At 41.9% G+C, this 18242-nt stretch overlaps 1 protein-coding gene across 4 annotated transcripts; it reads left to right on the forward strand.

Moving 5' to 3' along the window:
- The first annotated feature begins 294 nt into the window (after window positions 1-294).
- cd99l2 (CD99 molecule-like 2) lies at window positions 295-18095 on the forward strand. Of its 4 annotated transcripts, XM_048236131.1 has the most exons (12): window positions 300-660; window positions 3907-3972; window positions 5011-5049; window positions 5341-5451; window positions 6463-6570; window positions 8918-8995; window positions 10425-10487; window positions 11035-11103; window positions 11796-11846; window positions 12820-12942; window positions 13240-13305; window positions 14349-18095. In XM_048236131.1, exons 1-12 carry the CDS (start codon window positions 603-605, stop codon window positions 14408-14410), a joined length of 894 nt encoding a protein of 297 aa, XP_048092088.1. In that variant the 5' UTR covers window positions 300-602; the 3' UTR covers window positions 14411-18095. The 4 variants fall into 4 exon arrangements, with proteins under 4 accessions (XP_048092090.1, XP_048092088.1, XP_048092091.1 ...); XM_048236133.1 differs by lacking the exon at window positions 6463-6570 and having other exon boundaries at window positions 295-660; XM_048236132.1 differs by lacking the exon at window positions 10425-10487 and having other exon boundaries at window positions 316-660.
- The last annotated feature ends 147 nt before the right edge of the window (window positions 18096-18242 follow it).

The raw sequence follows: 18242 nt of genomic DNA on the forward strand, positions 1-18242 counted from the left end.
TATTAGATGACAAGAGTGGTTGCTAAAATAATCTTGATAGACGGAATTTAGCTGATTGATTGACAGGGGATCACTTGGCAACGCTTGTCTGGTATCAACACAGCAGTTTTTTTGCTGAATATGATAGTTGCCGTCACCAGTAGGCACGTGTGTTAGCCAGCAAATAATTAACGTTAGCTAATGTGAGTGAATAAACAAAAGCTACACAAACACAACTAATCGGAGAACAGAAAAGTAACACAACCAAGCAAACGATTTAAGGAGGGTTTATTTCATATTTCTCGCCAGTGAACACTGGTGGTGGAGTAGCCTAACGTTTGCGGAGGAACCGCCCAACGCTGGTGTAACGTGATTCTCCACGTTGCCCCTTTCGTCTGCTCTCGGTAGACTCCGCTTGCTCATTCGCACTGCAGACTTTATTGCAGCTAACTGTTTCAGACTGTCGCACTACCTAGGGTGGACTCGGATCAAAGTACACGGCTAATACGTCTCATCTAACAGCTGGGCCTGGTTGAGACTCGTTTTTAATCTACTAGTAGTTGTCCAGACTACATTTTAGTTACATTTTGCAACGTGGTGGACATCTAACGGACTTCGAGACTATGAGGAGATTTTCGGCATGGGCTGTGTTCGCACTGTTGTCTCTGCTCACACTGAAAGGTAAGCGCTTCGCCCCTCTTTGTTGAGGTCTCTCACAGCCATGCAGAGTTCATCAGATTTTTCGGCTGCTGCTAAGCAATGAATAGGACCGTAGCCTACTTGAAATCTGGATACTGAATAACGGTACTTTGCGAATGAGAAGCGGCGGACAATATAATTACCATATCATTCATAGTCTACGAGTTGCAGTGACACAGCTGTGGAACATAGTGTCCAGAAACATGTTGCAGTGACCGAGGGGGAAGGTTAGCTTATGTTCCCTAAGCCAACCATTTTTTTTGTAGTTGATATAAAGGCCTCTATTTGTTCTCTTGTAGGTAACATAAAATAGGGTTTTTTTGTGTGCCATATTACCTGCTGGTGTGTCTCACTATGTCTAGCCTGCGAAAGGTAAGACAACGGTCCCTAAAGGAGGCGGCCACTGACCAGTCAACTAGGCTATCAGAAAGAGGAGAGGACAAATGTGGCACGGTCTTTTGTATCCGGTATCTCTTCTACATTAACTCTTAGATTTGTTGGCGCATTTGACATGGTATAACCTTGTTTCATTTGTGCCTTGAGCACACCAAAAGCAGTGCCTTTGTGTAAGAAGTGTAGAGATTAGAGAATTCATTGTGAAAGGGAAGTGAAAGTTGGGTTTGGTAAAACGACTGTTACTGGTACTGATTCAAAGAATTATTTTCTGATAACAGACCATGAGGAATCATTTCATACCAGTCACCATTAAAAGAGGCCATGCCCCCCCAAAAAAAAAACTACAAAGACCATGAATTATGGAGCCATGTGGAGAGAGCAAAAAATCAATGGCAAGGTACCCAAGCCGGCTTCTGGAGGAACAGCAGACATTTTGGCAGCGGCGTCTCATTGTAACAATGACACAGTAGAGTATTTCTCACCCCGCTGTACAGGTAATACATAGGGGAGCGCTCCCATCCCCACGCATGCGCACGGCAAAGCCAGGGAGACAGAGGGCAGGTACCGGCGCTTGCTCTCTCTCTTTCTTTCTCTCTCTCTCTCTCCCAGACTGCGGAACCCACGGGAGAGGCCATGACTGAGTGACGCGCCAGAGCAATGAAGCAGAATCGCTCTGCCATGGTTAGAGATGGAGATAAAAACGTTAGGGTGGTGGACTGGGAGGCATAAAGAGGGAATGGTGAGAGGATCAGTCCCCCCCTCCCACACCCGTTCATGTCTGGGTTTAACCGAACAGCAGGCTAGCCTGCCTGCCTGCCTGCCAGGTTTTTGGTATTCAGCGCAGGTGATCCCTGCTTTAATTGAAAGCATTGTTCCTCGCCCAGACTCAGGGTGCTAGATTTGCCAACATTGAGGTGGCTGAGACGTAGCCCGCTCTTCCGCCCGCCCGCTTTCTCCCACCCTCCACCCCGCTGTCACCTCCTGTCCCGAAAGAAGCTCCCTTGTTCGGATGAATAGAGCGCCGGGGTAGCGACGCTAAGACTCAGCTGTGTGTGTCTGGCAGGCTCCGACTGCACCAGCCCCCCCCCCCTTAACCGCGCACACACACACACACATGCCCCCCTTCTTCTCCTGCTCCTCCTCCTGAATGAGCGTCTCCTTTCTCTCTCTCTCTTTCTCCCCCTGCCACACCCTCTATTATCGATGTAATTAGATCAACCCAAGATGTGTGCCATGTGCCAGAGACACCTGAACAAGCCCACAATTGATTATTCATTACCTCATCATCCCGCCACAGGGCATCTGTGTGGCCTGGTGTCACAGTTATTTATTTATTTATTTATTTTCAAGATGACTGCCCACTGAGCGCTAAAACGCCTGCTCATCTGAGAGCATGAAAGGAATATGCCGGCTGTGTTCCTGACTGTGAGCCTGTCTGACCCAGTCTTATCGTGTTTTTCTGCATAGCATTTCCAATAATCCCTGAGCCCAGTCTGTGAGTGCAGGAGACGGGGTGACCGCTGAGCACCATTTAGAATATGTCCCACTGGCCAATTCAATATGTCTCGGCACATTAAGCCACCAAACGGCAGAACTGATATCGCGGAGAACAGTCAAATCCCTGAATAGAGACTTGCAGTGATAGAGCAGTGGGTCGCGTAGATTAGGTGCCGCCATGTGACCACAGAAATCAAGTCTTGCTGAGGCAGTTCCTGGCCTGTACGGCAGGGTGCGAGTGTTTTTAACTGTTTCTAATCCTGGCCTGGTCAGCATCTAGCCTACATACAGTTCATGGATAGGGTCTCAAATGCAGATTCAGAGTGAGAGTCAGAGACTAAGCATTGGTGGAGATTAGCAAAGAGTTTGGGAAAGGGTGAAAGGAGAGAAATGGAGAAAGACATGGAGTGTGTGTGTGTGTGTGTTTCCTGGCAGAGGTTGGAATAAGGCTAATGTGGCTCTGACCCAGAGCTCCATACACAAGTGCGATATGCTGGCCACGACCCCATACTATAAATAGTCACAGCAAACTGCTGTGGACGAACAGTACTAAACATCATGTGCCAACTGCTTTAAAGGCACAAAGCAACAGAGACATTAAACATATTTCTGTCTGTTTATAAGTAATTTATAAGTAAACTCACATACAGTTCGACTATTGTTTTATTTGCTGACTTTTACCACCAGTCGTATCAGCTAAAACATAGTGATTAATGTGGTGATATTGGTCAAATGAGACCTAATTAAGATAAATAACTGATAATGCATGACAGTACAAAGAAATTGAGGCTTGCAGAAGATAACCTTTCACTGCTAATGACTCGATACAGTCACCTACAGCAGAGCTCTTATCTTGGCTGATGTTTGATGATCTGTTTTACTTTGTGTTTTGTTTTTAAATCTGTTGCTGGTCCCATGCATTCCTCTCTCTCTAATCTATTGCCATAGTGGAATATATGAGGTAAAAACAGTTGATGGGGGGGCTCTTTTGTGTGGGTCGTATGAACACAATAGATCCTCTGTCTATAGACAGAAAGAATGTGGTCCACTGGCCTGCCGGGTGTCGTTTTCTTGGCCCCCACCAATATCTAGTCAAAGTGGAATTTGATACATTCCAAAAGCCTCAGGAATCTGGGTATAGTCCCCATCTGCAGACGCCTTTGTGTATTCCCCACTTTCTCACTCCCATTTGTTCAGCCGGTGTGTGGCACTTTAGGGTAAAAGTTACATGCGGGTATTCAAACATAACTGGTTGACATTTGCTCGATATCTTCAGGCCTGCTTTTAGGGATTTTTGTCTGACTTTGGTGTTTTTCTTCTACGTCTTTGTTGCAGTGCGATGTGAGGATGGCTTTGATCTGGCCGACGCACTGGGAGATGATGATGATGAGCCAGCAGAACGTAAGACTCCATGACCTCATAGCCACTACTGGACACTGTAGACAAAGCACTGGACCATTGACCAAACCGCATATGAGTGGAAGATGCATTAGGCTGTAGATCCACTCGATACAGCTGCCAAATGACACAGATATTTTCAAATACAGAAATAAAATGAGAATGATGCATCTGTGTACTTTGGTGATTCTATTGATTTTAACTGTTGGTAAATGCGTTTTAACACAGAGGGCCCTGGGATATTCGTACGTATCAATACCACAACTAGACTGCTGAGATTAACTTTAGTGGGTCTTCATGAGTTGTTTTAGTAGTACAAGGTGAAACAACAACAACAACAACAAATTACATTTATATAGCGCTTTTCTCAACACTCAAAGCGCTTCACATGGAAAGCGGTTCACATGGAACCACCACCAATGTGTAGCACCCACCTGGGTGATGCACGGAGCCATTATGCGCCAGAACGCTCACAGAAACACAGAACCCGATCGCACACAAAGATATCCACTAGTTCTCTGGGGATTTAAGTGGGGTTTAAAACAGCAATAAAGCATGTAGCCATGTGCTCTGTTGCAGCCTCACCACTAAAACCCTATTTTGTGTTCTGAGAAGAACCCCAGTGGGTTCGCTAACTTAGACGCGTTCTTCCACTGAGACATGCCAAAGTACCTACTCTTTCTATTCCTGTTACTGAATCTACTGTAGAACCGTACCTACATAAAGGGGCTATGAGTAGAATTCTGTTACATTCACAATTGTATTCAATACAGCGCCATAGAGGTACGAAGTGGTATTACAAGAGACTCTATCTGGTTATCATGGTTACTTCAGAGGATATCTGAGCAACACAGAGGATAGGCGTTTTTGACATTACGGTATGTCAAAATGGCTAATCCACTACATTATGTTGCCATTAATAGCGTTTCAACATTGTAAGCTAAAACAAACCAAATGTAACTGTAAAACAAACTGGAACAAACTAAAACCTTCTGTAATGAAGGTTAAAGCAATGTAACCATGTTTTAACTATCTCCACAGCCACAGTGAAGCCCCCAAGTGTACCAGCAGGAGGAGACGGTAAGGAATCGTAATTTATTTATTTTCCTCCTACCTAATGGGGCGCTATTTGTGCTGTGAAACATGCTAACTTTAAAACAGCTAGGTGCTAATGACATGTATATAATGTGCTATACGCTACCCTGTCTAATTACTTTGTTAATTGTCTTTTTTTGACATACATTAACATCTGCTTCTGTGATAGTTCTATGAAGAAGGTTACAAAGCAGCACTGGTAGATTGCTATGCTTTAAACATAAAAAGAAAAAAACAAACAAATAGTCTATTAAGAATTATTGGTCAATTTCACAGAACTGGACCTCACTGATGCCATGGATTTTGGCACTCCCACGAAAAAACCAGCGCCGCCTGCTCCTGCCCCGACCAAAGCAGCAGTCAAGCCCAAGACCAAGCCCAAACCAGGTAGGCAGCAAGAACACGTGGTCTGCACAGGCTCCACATAGGCCTGGGGGGAATCAGACGCCACTCACTATCAGTCTTTGCCCCTGTGTGTTAACCTCTAACAGACTAACATTTAGCACCGGATTTCCTATGTTACTCGAAATGAAACTTCATGCTCATATCTCCTCTTTACTGACCACGCGTCTTGCGGAACTTGTGGGTTACATGAAACATGACAAGTATGCCCTTAGAAGAAGGGAAAAAAACTCAAAAGCCCCAGTGAAACATGAGCCCTGGGCATTGCTTTTCTTGATGGTGAGAGTACTTCACTTAAAGGAAACCTGCCATTGAAAGCAGCAGTGTGGATTCGCCCATGTGGCTGCCGATTAGATACTATCATGTTGCTGATACACAAAAAGTCACTCCTTGAGGGCTTGGAGATAACTACTCCTGCCAATAGATATTGATTGTGGAGAATTTTCTCTCTTTCCTGCCAAGCACTAACAAGACAGGAAGTAATGTGATTTCCTGTTGAAAATGCCATTAAGGCCTTCGTTCTGTTTCCTAAACACACATCTGTTTTTGCACAGGTCAACGCAGATGATGGATAAATAGTTATGAATCTCAGTTCTCGCCTCTTTCAGGATACAAGTTATTGCTTGATGTTGTGAAACAAAATGAGATATTTTTCACTCGTATATCATATTCATGGAATGGCAGACTGGACTTGGTAATAGAAAGGTAATAGAAAATGTGGGCATTTTATGTCAGAAAATGATCAGAGCTGTCATTTCTAGTCCTTGCTGATCTGGACCTGCATAATTTAGATGCCTCTATGTTGTCAATGTGATAAATACACCTGACTAGAATAATCAATTGTAAGGTTTTCACTTTATTAATTAAGTCTGTTAGTGCAGAAAGAGACGAGCATGCCTTAGAGTCCTTTAGAGTGGGACAGTCAGACGCTTGGTCAGTACCCGTTGTTGCTCTCCACTAACCAAGTACTGCGCTCGCTCACCCGCTCGCTAACAGAGGAGACCGGCTCCGACTTCTTTGGGGCCACGGTTCGGCCCGGCCTGCTGCCTCGCACCACTCCCAGGGTGACCCGAACCACCAGCCCGCCCCACGTTTCCAAGCCTGGTTGGTAGTCGCTTTACGTTCCCTCGACCGATCGACTCACGCCGTCTGTGTCCCATGTGCCATCACGTCTCTGTTACGTCAGTTCCATTGCTGTCTCTGTCATTCCCAGTCAAATAGGGGAAAACTACGCATGTGTGTATATATGCATGTTCATTTAAGTTTAAATGTATATGTGTAGCAGTAGCAGTACTTAATTGCTCATTTTTTTTGTATGTGCACTATCAAAGTTTTGTACATATTAGAGCCCGACCGATATGGTATTTCAAAGACCAGTACCGACTTCGGTATTTGAGGATTTAAAAGAAAAAAAAGAGGACAAAATTGAGGACAAATTGACCAAAATCAGGTCACCACCCACCCCCGAAATTCGACCATGTTTAACTTTGACCATGGCGCGCTGTAAATCATAGCTATTTTGCACAGCACAAATCTTTGTCCCATTCACTCAACCCAGTGCAAACTAGCAGCGAGTGTAGTGCATGCTGCCTCCTATCTGTAAGCTCCTTATGTGCAACGGCAGAGAACGTGTTGTTGTTTTTTTTATCATGGATCGCTACTTATAAGCCTCATTTGCTGAAGACTAGAGAACTTGTATAATTGCTACTTACAAGCATTGTTTGCTGTGGAGTACTTGTCAAAAAGATGAACAAACGCCTCTCACACTCAACCAATGCTAACATTATTTTACTGTTACTGTTTACTAAGCTGGAAAGACAATACTGGGAATTTAGATGAAGGATCACTTTTTGGCTGTCCTTTACTTAATTGAAAAAATAATTATTGGCTGTTATTAATGCCGATAGCGATAGATCGGCAAATAGCTAATATCGGTCGATACTATCGGCACACCGATTTATCGGTCGGGCTCTAGTACATATGGATTACAGAGAACTGTTTTCCACATGAAACCATTTTGATGGAAAGAGGAGCACATGTGCATCACTTATATACTGTTATCTCATTCTTTGTCTGTCAGTCCTTGTGTGGGTGATAACAATATGTGTCTGAGTCACAACACAGCAGTCCCTCAGTCCCTCAGCATGACTTACTGTGTCCTCTACCAGGGGAGGTGCCACTGTGTCCCCCGGTCACCATACCCCCTCGGCCGCACCATATTAAATAATGGCTAACCACAATGCACAATTGTTGTAAACAAGCAAGCACGCTGTCGAAGCTTTGATCTGGTCTGTTCATGCTGAAAATGGGCCCAACAGGCACATTTGCCAATGAGTCTCTTGGCAGACATTTTGGATCCCCCACCCCCACCTCCACAATCCCCCCTCCCTGCTCTTTCACTCCCACCCGCACTGCAGATGTTTTTTACACTCTGCACTGCTGGAGTAACTGTGACAGATTGTTACATTTTTTGTATCTGTTGTATATTTTTGTATATGAAGTATTAGGCTAGTTTGTGTATACTCAGTTAAGGGAATGATTAAAAAAATGTTCAAGACATTCCTCACCACTGAGAGTACCTTTTCCTGATCAATAGCACATGGTTTTTGATCTTTTGGTGAGCCAGTGCATTGGATCTCTGATCAGTCGACAGACCTGCCATTGGCGGACCTGCAACTGTGACTTTGGCTTGATATCAGTCCTGCACCTGCCGGTCTCTGTTATCCCTGCTCAACAACACATGGGATTGAGAGAAGAGCCATAAGTGTGTTCAGCTAATTGAGAATGGCAGAGATGAGATGTGCAGAGTAGGCAACAATTCAGAGTAAGGGGTTACCAAGGGGAATGATTGGGAACCTCTTATTTCAATGTCTTCTCTTACTGCTCCCACTACAAACCACAGGATTCCCTGAACTCTGAACCTACTATGCCGATGATATGTAGGCCAGCACAGCAGTGATGTAGAGAATCCTCTTTGTGTGACCATAAAAGATTCCCCAAGGCAGTCTACTATAAAGCCTGTGTTAAGCTTTACCTCAGGAAAGCATAATTGCTCAAGATGGTATAAAAATGTCTGTCTAGACGACGTCTGGAACACACACATGGAGGCATCCTCTTTCTATAAATAAGCCTTCACTGCTGAGTTTACAAAAAACACTTTACGTGAATGATTGTTGTCTGTCTCCTAGGTGATTCAGTGCAAAGGTAGAATGTACAGTGGTATGATGTCTTTAAATGGAGACATAAATGCTGAACCTCTCATGTTGCATTTCTACCCATCCTCCCTCCTGCCACCAATTTCCTGTTGTTGTTCACCTATGAGACCTCTGCCTTCACGTATGTTCAGCAATGAGACCTCTTCCCATTGCCACAGTGTGAATGCTTGTGTGATTGAGTTAGTGGTTGAAGTCGACTGACAGCTACTGTTGGGTTGGGCTGGGATCACTCACAGGGCCTGATGACTTCGATCTGGGCGATGCTCTGGACCCCAACAATGACATCGGAGGAAAGGGCAAGGGAGGGAAAGGAGGTGAGTCATTTCTTACACAGCATTTTTATGTGACATACTATGCTTCTGTACATTAAGGGCCTGTCTCCTGTACACGGATTAATCTTAGTCCATAGTGAAACGTTTTTGGAATTTCCTTTAAGGACTAGGACTTAATTCATGTACAGGAATCCAGTCCCAAAAATGTTATTGTTTATAAAAATACTTTTAATGTAGTGTAAACACTGAAAATATATAATAACAACAAAGTCATTATAAATGCATTTTGTTACCTCACTGATATCATTTTTATGTCCGCTCAATTGGCCTATATAAACTAGTAACAAGTAACATGATGTGGTAACTCCTCTTGTTGTCAATTTCCAACGCATTGGGTGACAACAATGTTACATACCAGGTGCAATCTAAGAGACTCAATTGTTCTTATAGTCAGTGTGGCATCAAAATGAGTTTGAAGGCATCCTTTTAAGGTACCAAAACTGCATTGTGTTGCATTGAATGTAAATATAAAAATGCTGCTGACATGATGTATTGATTGAAATGATTGTTGTTTCACTGTATGGATGTTCGAAACAATCTGTGAATTTACAGTCCATTTCCACTGCAGCTATTGATCAAAGCAGGCATGCGTTAAAATCAATGCTATTTATGTTCAGTTACATTTCTGGCTCCAAGTCATATAGCTGGGCCAACAGTGTGAGGGTCGAAATGGGTGGTGGGGATAGTGTTGTTATTGGTAATGGGAAAAAAGTCAATATATATATATTTTGGTTCAGAGTGTAAAGATGTTTGAAACCCATAACTGCTATACTCTATTATGTATACTCTCTCTATATGTGGTTTCTCTTAGTGAGCTAGTGACGTTTGACATTTGAATTGAATTTTAGTTGAGAATTTAAGCTCTCCTATCTGATGCAAACACCAAGGCCTTCCACCTTGACTGTACTGGAAAATAAATATAATGAGCATGGTCTTGTTGAAGAGTTTCCAGACATTTGCTGGAAAGTGCCTTCATTTTGTCTACTTTTCCATAAAATTACAAACATTATAATAGGTGGCTTGCATTTGTGTTATGTTATTCTATAGTGATTGTCATTTAATAGTCATTCAAAATATAACTTATATTTGAAATGTATAACAGAATTGGGTAACACTTTAGTTTAAGGAACATGTTAACCATAAACAAATTATGAATATGTATTAGTGGGCAACAAAGACTGTATTAAGCAACATTTTACTCAATAGGTCATTTATTCTTGACAAATCCTTAAACGTATTGGGGTCCAATTGTGATTGTTTAATGTTAAAATAACACGCTTATATTATATTGATAGAAATACAGCTGAAAAGCACAAAAACAGCATGAAAGAATTTGAATTTGATATGACTAAAACTATGATATGGGAACCCTGAGAGTTTGAACCCTGAGAGCGTTTCGTGTCCCCGTCAGAGAAAGGGTATGACGGAGAGGGCAGGGGCGACGGCCAGCCCAATAACAGAGGAGGCACCGGTGGTAAGAACCCCCGGCCGGCGCGTGCCTGTCTGGGTGAAACTGCCGTAGTTAACCCACTCTTGGAGAATGTCTCTCTTCTATCTGTGTCCTGTGTTCTGTTTCCTGTCTCCTTTAAAAGTCTGTAACTTTTCACCCCATACTGCTTTGGTCATCTTTAGCAAAGCCTACTGGGAAGTCATGTTCGGGGTTAGGGTTTCTCAGACAGTCTCTGAAAACGCAGCAAGCTCACAGAACTAATCAATTATCTGTAATGTACACATGGCTGTATCTCTGTCTGAACACAGGAATGACTAACCAGTAGTCATGCATGGGTATTGTAGTTTTTTCTGAATGCCTTCAAAAACTAGCCTTTATCATTATGACCTTGTGACCCACTTGGTCTTGTCGATTGATAAATCTATTTTTTCCTCCTCCAACTCTGGTTTGCTCTTTCCCGGGGACCCTATCTTTGTTTTCTGTTTCTGTGGTGGTCAGGTCTTACTTAACTTTGGACAGAACCAACAGCATTTTCAAACAGAACCTTTAACCATTTTCTCTACTTGTGTAGGTGGCTCGTTCACTGACGATGACCTTACTGACCTTGGTGACTACAAACCTGAGAAAGGCAGTGGCAAAGGTAATGATAATAATTCCTCTATATTAGTTTTTGTACTTATGTTGTACCATTACTCCCCATCAGGTTATTCAGGTTAACTAAGATAAAAAACAAAAAACAAAACAATTATTGTCCTAATGTGGAATGTGCAATGTATGCTGCCCTACAAAGGCTAAGAGCAGTATCTGCACTTCAATCTGTTAAAATTTCATATAGCTACAGTATAGTACATTTCTTAAATAAATTTACATTTTTAGTAAGGGCAGAGTGCAGTATCTGCCCTTACTGCCTTGATTTCACTTGCCAATACAGCATTCTGCCTTGGTTTCACTTGCCCTTACTCTAATTGGATATGATTAATTAAGGCATGAAATAAACAAAGCTATCACTTTATAAAAGGTTCTCCAGGACTGACAGTCCTGATGAATGGCATTACTGTCTATTAGCTCGAAGCCCAGATCATTTCCCTGAATTGATAACCATGTGATATTAATGGCAATATTAAATGCCAGTGAAAATATCATATTCAAAATAGTCGGTCAGTTTTTACAAAAAGTAATTAACATATACTTTGACAAATATAAGCAGCAGTGTGCAAAGGTGTCAAAGGTTAGGTTTTGGTGTGCAGCAATGCAATAATAAAACACTTATCTTTGCTTAAAATAAGTAAAACACTTCTGTGCCTTACCCATGACTCCTTGTGTGTCTGACAGGAGGTCACGGGGGTGGAGCTGGAACTACTGACCTTGATAACGACGACTACGGTAAAATCTCCACTCCTCCACCACATGCCACAGATAGCAATAAGAAACACTTACCAGATAAGGTCTTGTTAGACTGGAACTGTATTTGATGTAGGACCTTGAGTGTTTGGCGTGGAGTTAAAGACAGTGAAATAGAATTGACACCAACATGTATTAAAAACATTTATACCATGGTCTAGATTGAAAAGGGTGTTGTTTAAAAAGTGATATACTGCACCTATGAAGTAGATCTGGTAAAAAAAAAGTTTAATCGCCGTTCCATATTAATGCTTATGAATGGTAACTATAACAGCGATAGTAGGACGACGGTTGAGCCTGGAGGCAGGCTTCGCAACAATGGAATCAACTGTAAACAGCTGAAAAAACTAACAATTTTAGCTCTAAAACTCATTTAGTATTAATAATTGATTTCATATTTATTTATTTCGTAAGTGACCATGGTATAAACGGGATAATACCCTTCGATGCGTCCATTATCAGAAATAAATGGACTTCGCGGACTCTGCTTTGCGTCGGACGGTTCACGGTTCATAATGGACACCTCGTCGGGCATTATCCCTTACGAATACCACTTCAGCAAAATCAACTTCAGTATGCAGTATGTATGTCGAGTAGCTGCACAGTAGCTCACTTGGTGAGTCAAGTGAGCTGCAATCAGCAGGTTGAGGGTTCAAAGCTCGTCTGAGATACAATTTGTCTTGTTTAAGTGGGCGGTAGTAGCGTAGTGACTAAGGAGCTGGGCTAGCATGCAGTAGCCCTTGAGCAAGGTACTAACCCTTGCTTCGGGGACAATGACCCTTGTAGTATAATTGACATAATGTAAGTTGCTGGATAAGAGCATCAGCCAAATAAATGTAATGTAAATTAGTCATTATAGAGTCTATACCATAGACTGTACCGTAAAGACGTGAAATATCAGCTCCAGTTGAATGTCACCTTGTCTCTTTTGTGACCAAACCCTTCGGGTCCCCAGATGGCACCATGGCAGAGACGGGCACAATCGCAGGCATCGTCAGTGCTGTGGCCATGGCCCTGGTCGGCGCAGTCACCAGCTACATATCCTACCAGAAGAAGAAGTTCTGCTTCTCCATACAGCGTATGTCTAGTACACTTTTTTTATCTTCCTGTTACTTGTCTCTACAGCAATGTAAAAGGTGAACATGTAAAAACAGTTTGTGATGATTTAAATTAAGTGTAAGCATTGATATTTTGTTGTGTACCTATTTGAGAGCATATTGTTTTAATTAGTAGAAGTACTACGGTAAATGAAAGATAATTGGCTGTAGATGAAATGCTAGATAATGTTAGAGGATGACGCTGATAGTATGTGCCATGTAGCAGGTTGAGTTTTTTTCTCTAGCCTGTCTTACTCTTGTTTCATCTCATCTTACAGAGAGCTTGAATACTGACATGGTGAAGGCAGAAAATCCAGATGCTGTTGTGGCTCAGGAGCCCCAAGGTAAACATAAAGATGAACTAAAACAAAGATAATACAAAAAACATAAAGATGAACTAAAACAAAAAACATAAAGATGAACTAAAACAAAGATAATACAAAAAACATAAAGATGAACTAAAACAAAGATAATAAAAGATAATCAGAGACGGCTGATTGGAAACTCATCCTTGGCTCTCTCTCATACTGCGTGACACACATTCATATGTAGAGTTGCCCTTTACTGTCAGTTATCCCATGTAGATTACTTGGGTTTGAAGGGCTTTGCTCATGGACGCCATAGCTGAGGATAGAGGGAGATTTTGGTTACAAGGCCACTTCACTTAATCTTAGACTGCTGTTATCCTCGGATGGCTGTCATGTAAGTCTTGTGTGCCTCGAAAATAAATAAATGCTGATTCACATTGTGTAAAAGGATCAACTCACAACACAAGTGGATTGGTTTAAGATTTTAAATCAGCACAACTCCACTTTATCTCGGCCAGCACAACTCACTGTCACCTCAACCATGTGGCCTTGTCGAAGCTGAAATGAGAACTTTTTGTCAGCAAAGATTATAGAAGAAACTGTGTTTATGATTCTGTTGTATATTGCACCTGAGGTGTTTAGTAACAGTGAGATGGTTGGATGAATGGCTGGGGTTAAAGGTAGATTAATAAAGGGACAACAGCTGTTTGTGTTGAGGCAAGTGTGACGAATGAGGGCATATAGTTGGTTAGTAAAAAATCTAAAGATGACTACAGATATCTATTTATCAACTGTAAAGGTGGGGGATACTGCAGAAGTACAAAGCTGTGTGGAGATCGCTAAATACATACAAAACATTGCTGAGTTTGGACTTTTAAATACCTAATGTTTGAGGCCAGGAAGCCATGGTGTTTTGCCAAGAGAAATAAAGCCACAACAAAATGTACTTGACCGTATCATTGACCTGTGTGCGATTTTGGATGTACTTCCACAAGTAGAGCCATGGGCCTTTATTTATTCCCTGCTATGGAACCTTTGGAAGTGATGGGATTTAACCTTGGTTCTCTTTGTGCGTCTAGTTCAACAGACTCTTCTTCAGCCCCCCAACGCAGAGCCTCCTGCAGAGGAGAATGCGGTCTAAACTGCAGTACCAGCTTCCACCACAGGGGGGCACCAACGTGCACCTCTCAATGGCGATACACACTTATCGCCAAATGAAAACAAACATGCACCCCCCACCCAAGAAATACCATCCGGACCCTGTCTCATCTACCCAAACGTTATGTATATACACCTTAATTTATTTTACCCTTTAACTTTTAACACCACTAACTATGCCTGTTTACAATGTTATTGAACTAATGTAGGAAAAATCACCAGAAAGACAATGGAGATAAGGATGATTTTAAAGTTTCATTTGAAGAGATGATGAGGGTAATGCTAACTCTTAATGGCTATATTGTCATTGTTTTATGTGTTTTATGTGTTTTTGTTTTTTATTTGAACAATGTGTCAAAAATCAGCACCTTGGCCAACCAGCAAATTTGACTTTGAATTAGAACCAAAAGGTTTTTATAATCATTGGAAAAGAATACTGCTTACTCGTTTAGCCAATGGGTATGATCTGACTTTTGCATGACACTTCCACAAGCACACATTTCAAGAAAGACTTTTGACTGGTTGTTGATGGAAGTGCACTTATAGTGTTTGAGCTTGTTAAAAAGAAAATGAATGATTTCATTACATTCTCCCCTTTGTAAAACCTGCCCTAATTTGTTTTGTAAGGTTTTTACATGGGCTGTAAATATTTGCCTTGCTTTTGCAGAGCATTGTTGCGGTGGTTGAAGGTTTCTGTGTTGTAGAGGACACAAGTTTTTTCTAGTTGATTTAGAAATAATTGAACAAAAAAAATGGGAGAAAAATGGAAGACAAACTTTAAATACGAACCCACAGCTGCTTGGTATGATTTGCTTTTAGGATGGAGAAAAGTAAAACTTCAAAACTGGTGCAAGGGAGGTCGTTTGGCCTTCTTGTGGGAAGATTTAACTGTTTGCAATGAAAGGTGAAAATGTTGTTTTATTTGTATATTAGGTCTATTCAGATGTCAGTGATAGAGCATTTCTCCGAAAATGGAGAGAGGCGATCTTGAATGTGATGAAGTTCTAGTTTCCTGTGCATATGAAGTTAACGTAACTGGATAAACAAAGTAGAGACAGGAGTTGTTGTCAGTGTTAGTGTATGGTATCACATAGAAGTTATTATTGAAGTCTTAATTATATTCAGTACTGTCCTATTCAGACTGCTCTTTGTTTTCAGCTGCAGCTGGTTGCTTGTGTAGCTAGGAAGTTAGAGATTGTTATGCTTGTATATTGCGGTGTGTGTATCTACAGGTTTTTACTCGAATCGCTGTGTTTTTACGTATCCCTATATACCCACTTTGTATAACCGTGTGTGTGTGTGTGTGTGTTTGTGTTGACCGAAAGTGTTTGTGTTACGCTTTGTCCTTCCCCTTTCTTTGTTGATTAGGGGATGGGAGCGGCTTTGTCAGAACTGAACTTAGCATCCGTGTTGGTAGTTTCGTAGAACGATTTTATTCAAGGGTTTATTTTATTTTTGATTTTCATCTTGGGACAACTGTTTTTGTCCTGCTTGGGACTCTGCTGCACCCGTTTTGGTTTCGTCTCGCCTGTCGCCTCACTTGACTCTAGGCCTTACCACGCCACGCCTCGTCCTGTCCAGTCTGCCTCTGCCGGACACCTGTAGCCTCTCGCCTGTAACCAGTGCTCACTTGATCGCTCCTTGGTCTGTTCTCCCATGCACTGAAACCCCTGTTCTACTCTGAAAATTTCCAAACAGAAAAGAAACATAAAATCGTATATAATCAACCTCAACCATATTCTCAGGCTCCTTAATTTATTTCTTAAGAAGCTTGTTTGTTATTCGATTGGACATATAGTCAAATGGTTTACCTACCTACCACTCTAGGTTGTCTTTGACATTTGAGTTGGCATCATGGCAAATAGTAGCCATAAATGGCAAATGAGCACCTTGTGACAGAATGGTTATCCCTCAGATGTCTGAGGCGCTTCAGTTCTTTAGCATGAGTGGACAGAGGACTCTTTCAGGGCATGGGAACGTGACCGTAGCCAGTAAGGTGCACCTTTTACTGACCTCCGATGCTGTTATTTGACAGCACTGCACCGCCTCTCCCCTAAAAAAGCCTTACTCAGCCTACTCACACCGGGGGAATGAAGTACATGTGGGTGCCAACAGCACGAGAGCTGCCTACTATGAATGTGCTAGATCTAGCCCATGAAACTGAATGTTTACCGAATGTAATTCTTGCAACTGTTGGCCATTTTGAAGGTCTGCTTCAACTTCTTTGCATGATTTTTTGGTATCAGTAGTGTGTTATGCAGTCTGATGTAGCGTATATCGGTGCTTCTTTAGAATAAAATAAAACAACAAACACCAAAGTAGAGACAATGACCAGATTTGCCTCTTCGTTTATCCACTCTTGGCCTTTTTTTCCCTGTTCTTGCCGAAGTGAAGTTAAGGAGATGCTTTCTAAATGTTTGATGATCCTGAACTAGAGCTCTTGATACAGTGGTTTATGACATTACCAAAAATACCACCTATTTAGAGAAAGCTGTGACGATTTTGAAATGTTCTGAAGTGTCTTGACTAATACAAAACATCTCTTGCATCATATCATATGAGAATAGCTTCAACCCAGACGTACAAAAACACATCTTGATGAACAAAAAGCAAGACTGTTACGACTTCTGCTGTTGTTTGGTACCTTTTGGTATCTTTGACACGTAACTGCATTTCTGAGTCAGGATTGGTTCGGTGGACTAAGTTACTAGTGTCCAGTGTTGGTTGTAGTTTCCGTGGTTTCGAACCGGGGCTCCCTGATGATGACTGGACAGAGGCCGCAACACCTCACTGATTGTATCCACGATGGTGTGCACAGAACTGTACAGACATGCATGTTTTGGACTTTTTCTAGCTTGGTAGCTATTGACGGTTTGTTCTCTTACTGGATAACTTTGGTTTTTGATTTGTTTTTTAACTCCTCAAAGGGTTGGAAGATTGATTGTTGGGTGGCCAGGTGTTCTGGTCCTGGGTTATGCACTGCCAGTGACACGCCATTATTCCCCCAACACCACTACGCCAGACACATCCACACTCTGACACTGTAATATAGGGCTGCACATTATTCAGCTTGAATGATTTTCTCCTACCCTTAACCTGAAGATCTGTGTACCGGTGGCAGTGTTGGTATATATATATATATATATATATATATGAGTGTGGAAATTGAGCAACATTGATGTTAGAAATATGGAGGGGTGCTTGTTTCAAAACAGGACATGCTTGTGCTATCTACATCAATTGTGTTGTGGCAGACTAGGTCTAAATATAGCCTGAATAGCAGTGCAGCATCCCAAATACCAGTGCTTGTTTACTAGCATGAAGACTGCCTTTGGGGAAATGCAATTTGTATACACATACACACACACACTCATAGGCAAGCACCTACACTTAGCAGCCTCATGCATTTTTGCATGTGTGTACACAAACACACTATCAGCCACTCCTTCTCACACACACACACACACACACACACACACTCACAAGTCTTATGATGGTACAAGGTGCAATCTTGTGACAATCTCCACCTTTAGGATTGTTCCGTTTTTATTCTGCTGTAAAGGTTTTTAGCAATGCAGTTCTTTACTAACCCCTCCACTGTAGCTCACTGGCAATACATTACTGGAAGAGATTATTATGGTGAAACCCAATAAACTGCCTGAGGGTCATCTTGTGTTTTGTGGTTTATTCAGTTCCTCGACTGGAATGAGAAGTTTGTGTTTCTATTAAGGTTAAAAGCAGACTGAAAATGAAAATATTATATGAATATACATATATATTGTGAAATAATTTATATTATATCATAGAAAATGGAA

The sequence above is a fragment of the Alosa alosa genome, chromosome 24, assembly GCF_017589495.1.
Source record: "Alosa alosa isolate M-15738 ecotype Scorff River chromosome 24, AALO_Geno_1.1, whole genome shotgun sequence".
Classification (NCBI taxonomy): Eukaryota; Metazoa; Chordata; class Actinopteri; order Clupeiformes; family Clupeidae; genus Alosa; species Alosa alosa.

What these genes read in the sequence shown, in the direction of transcription:
- cd99l2 (XM_048236131.1), top strand. Translation starts at nt 603, where the DNA reads ATGAGGAGATTTTCGGCATGGGCTGTGTTCGCACTGTTGTCTCTGCTC. An exon ending in TGTACCAGCAGGAGGAGACG is followed by an intron (nt 5,050 to 5,340) that starts GTAAGGAATCGT and finishes TCAATTTCACAG; the next exon opens with AACTGGACCTCACTGATGCC. An exon ending in TAACAGAGGAGGCACCGGTG is followed by an intron (nt 10,488 to 11,034) that starts GTAAGAACCCCC and finishes CTACTTGTGTAG; the next exon opens with GTGGCTCGTTCACTGACGAT.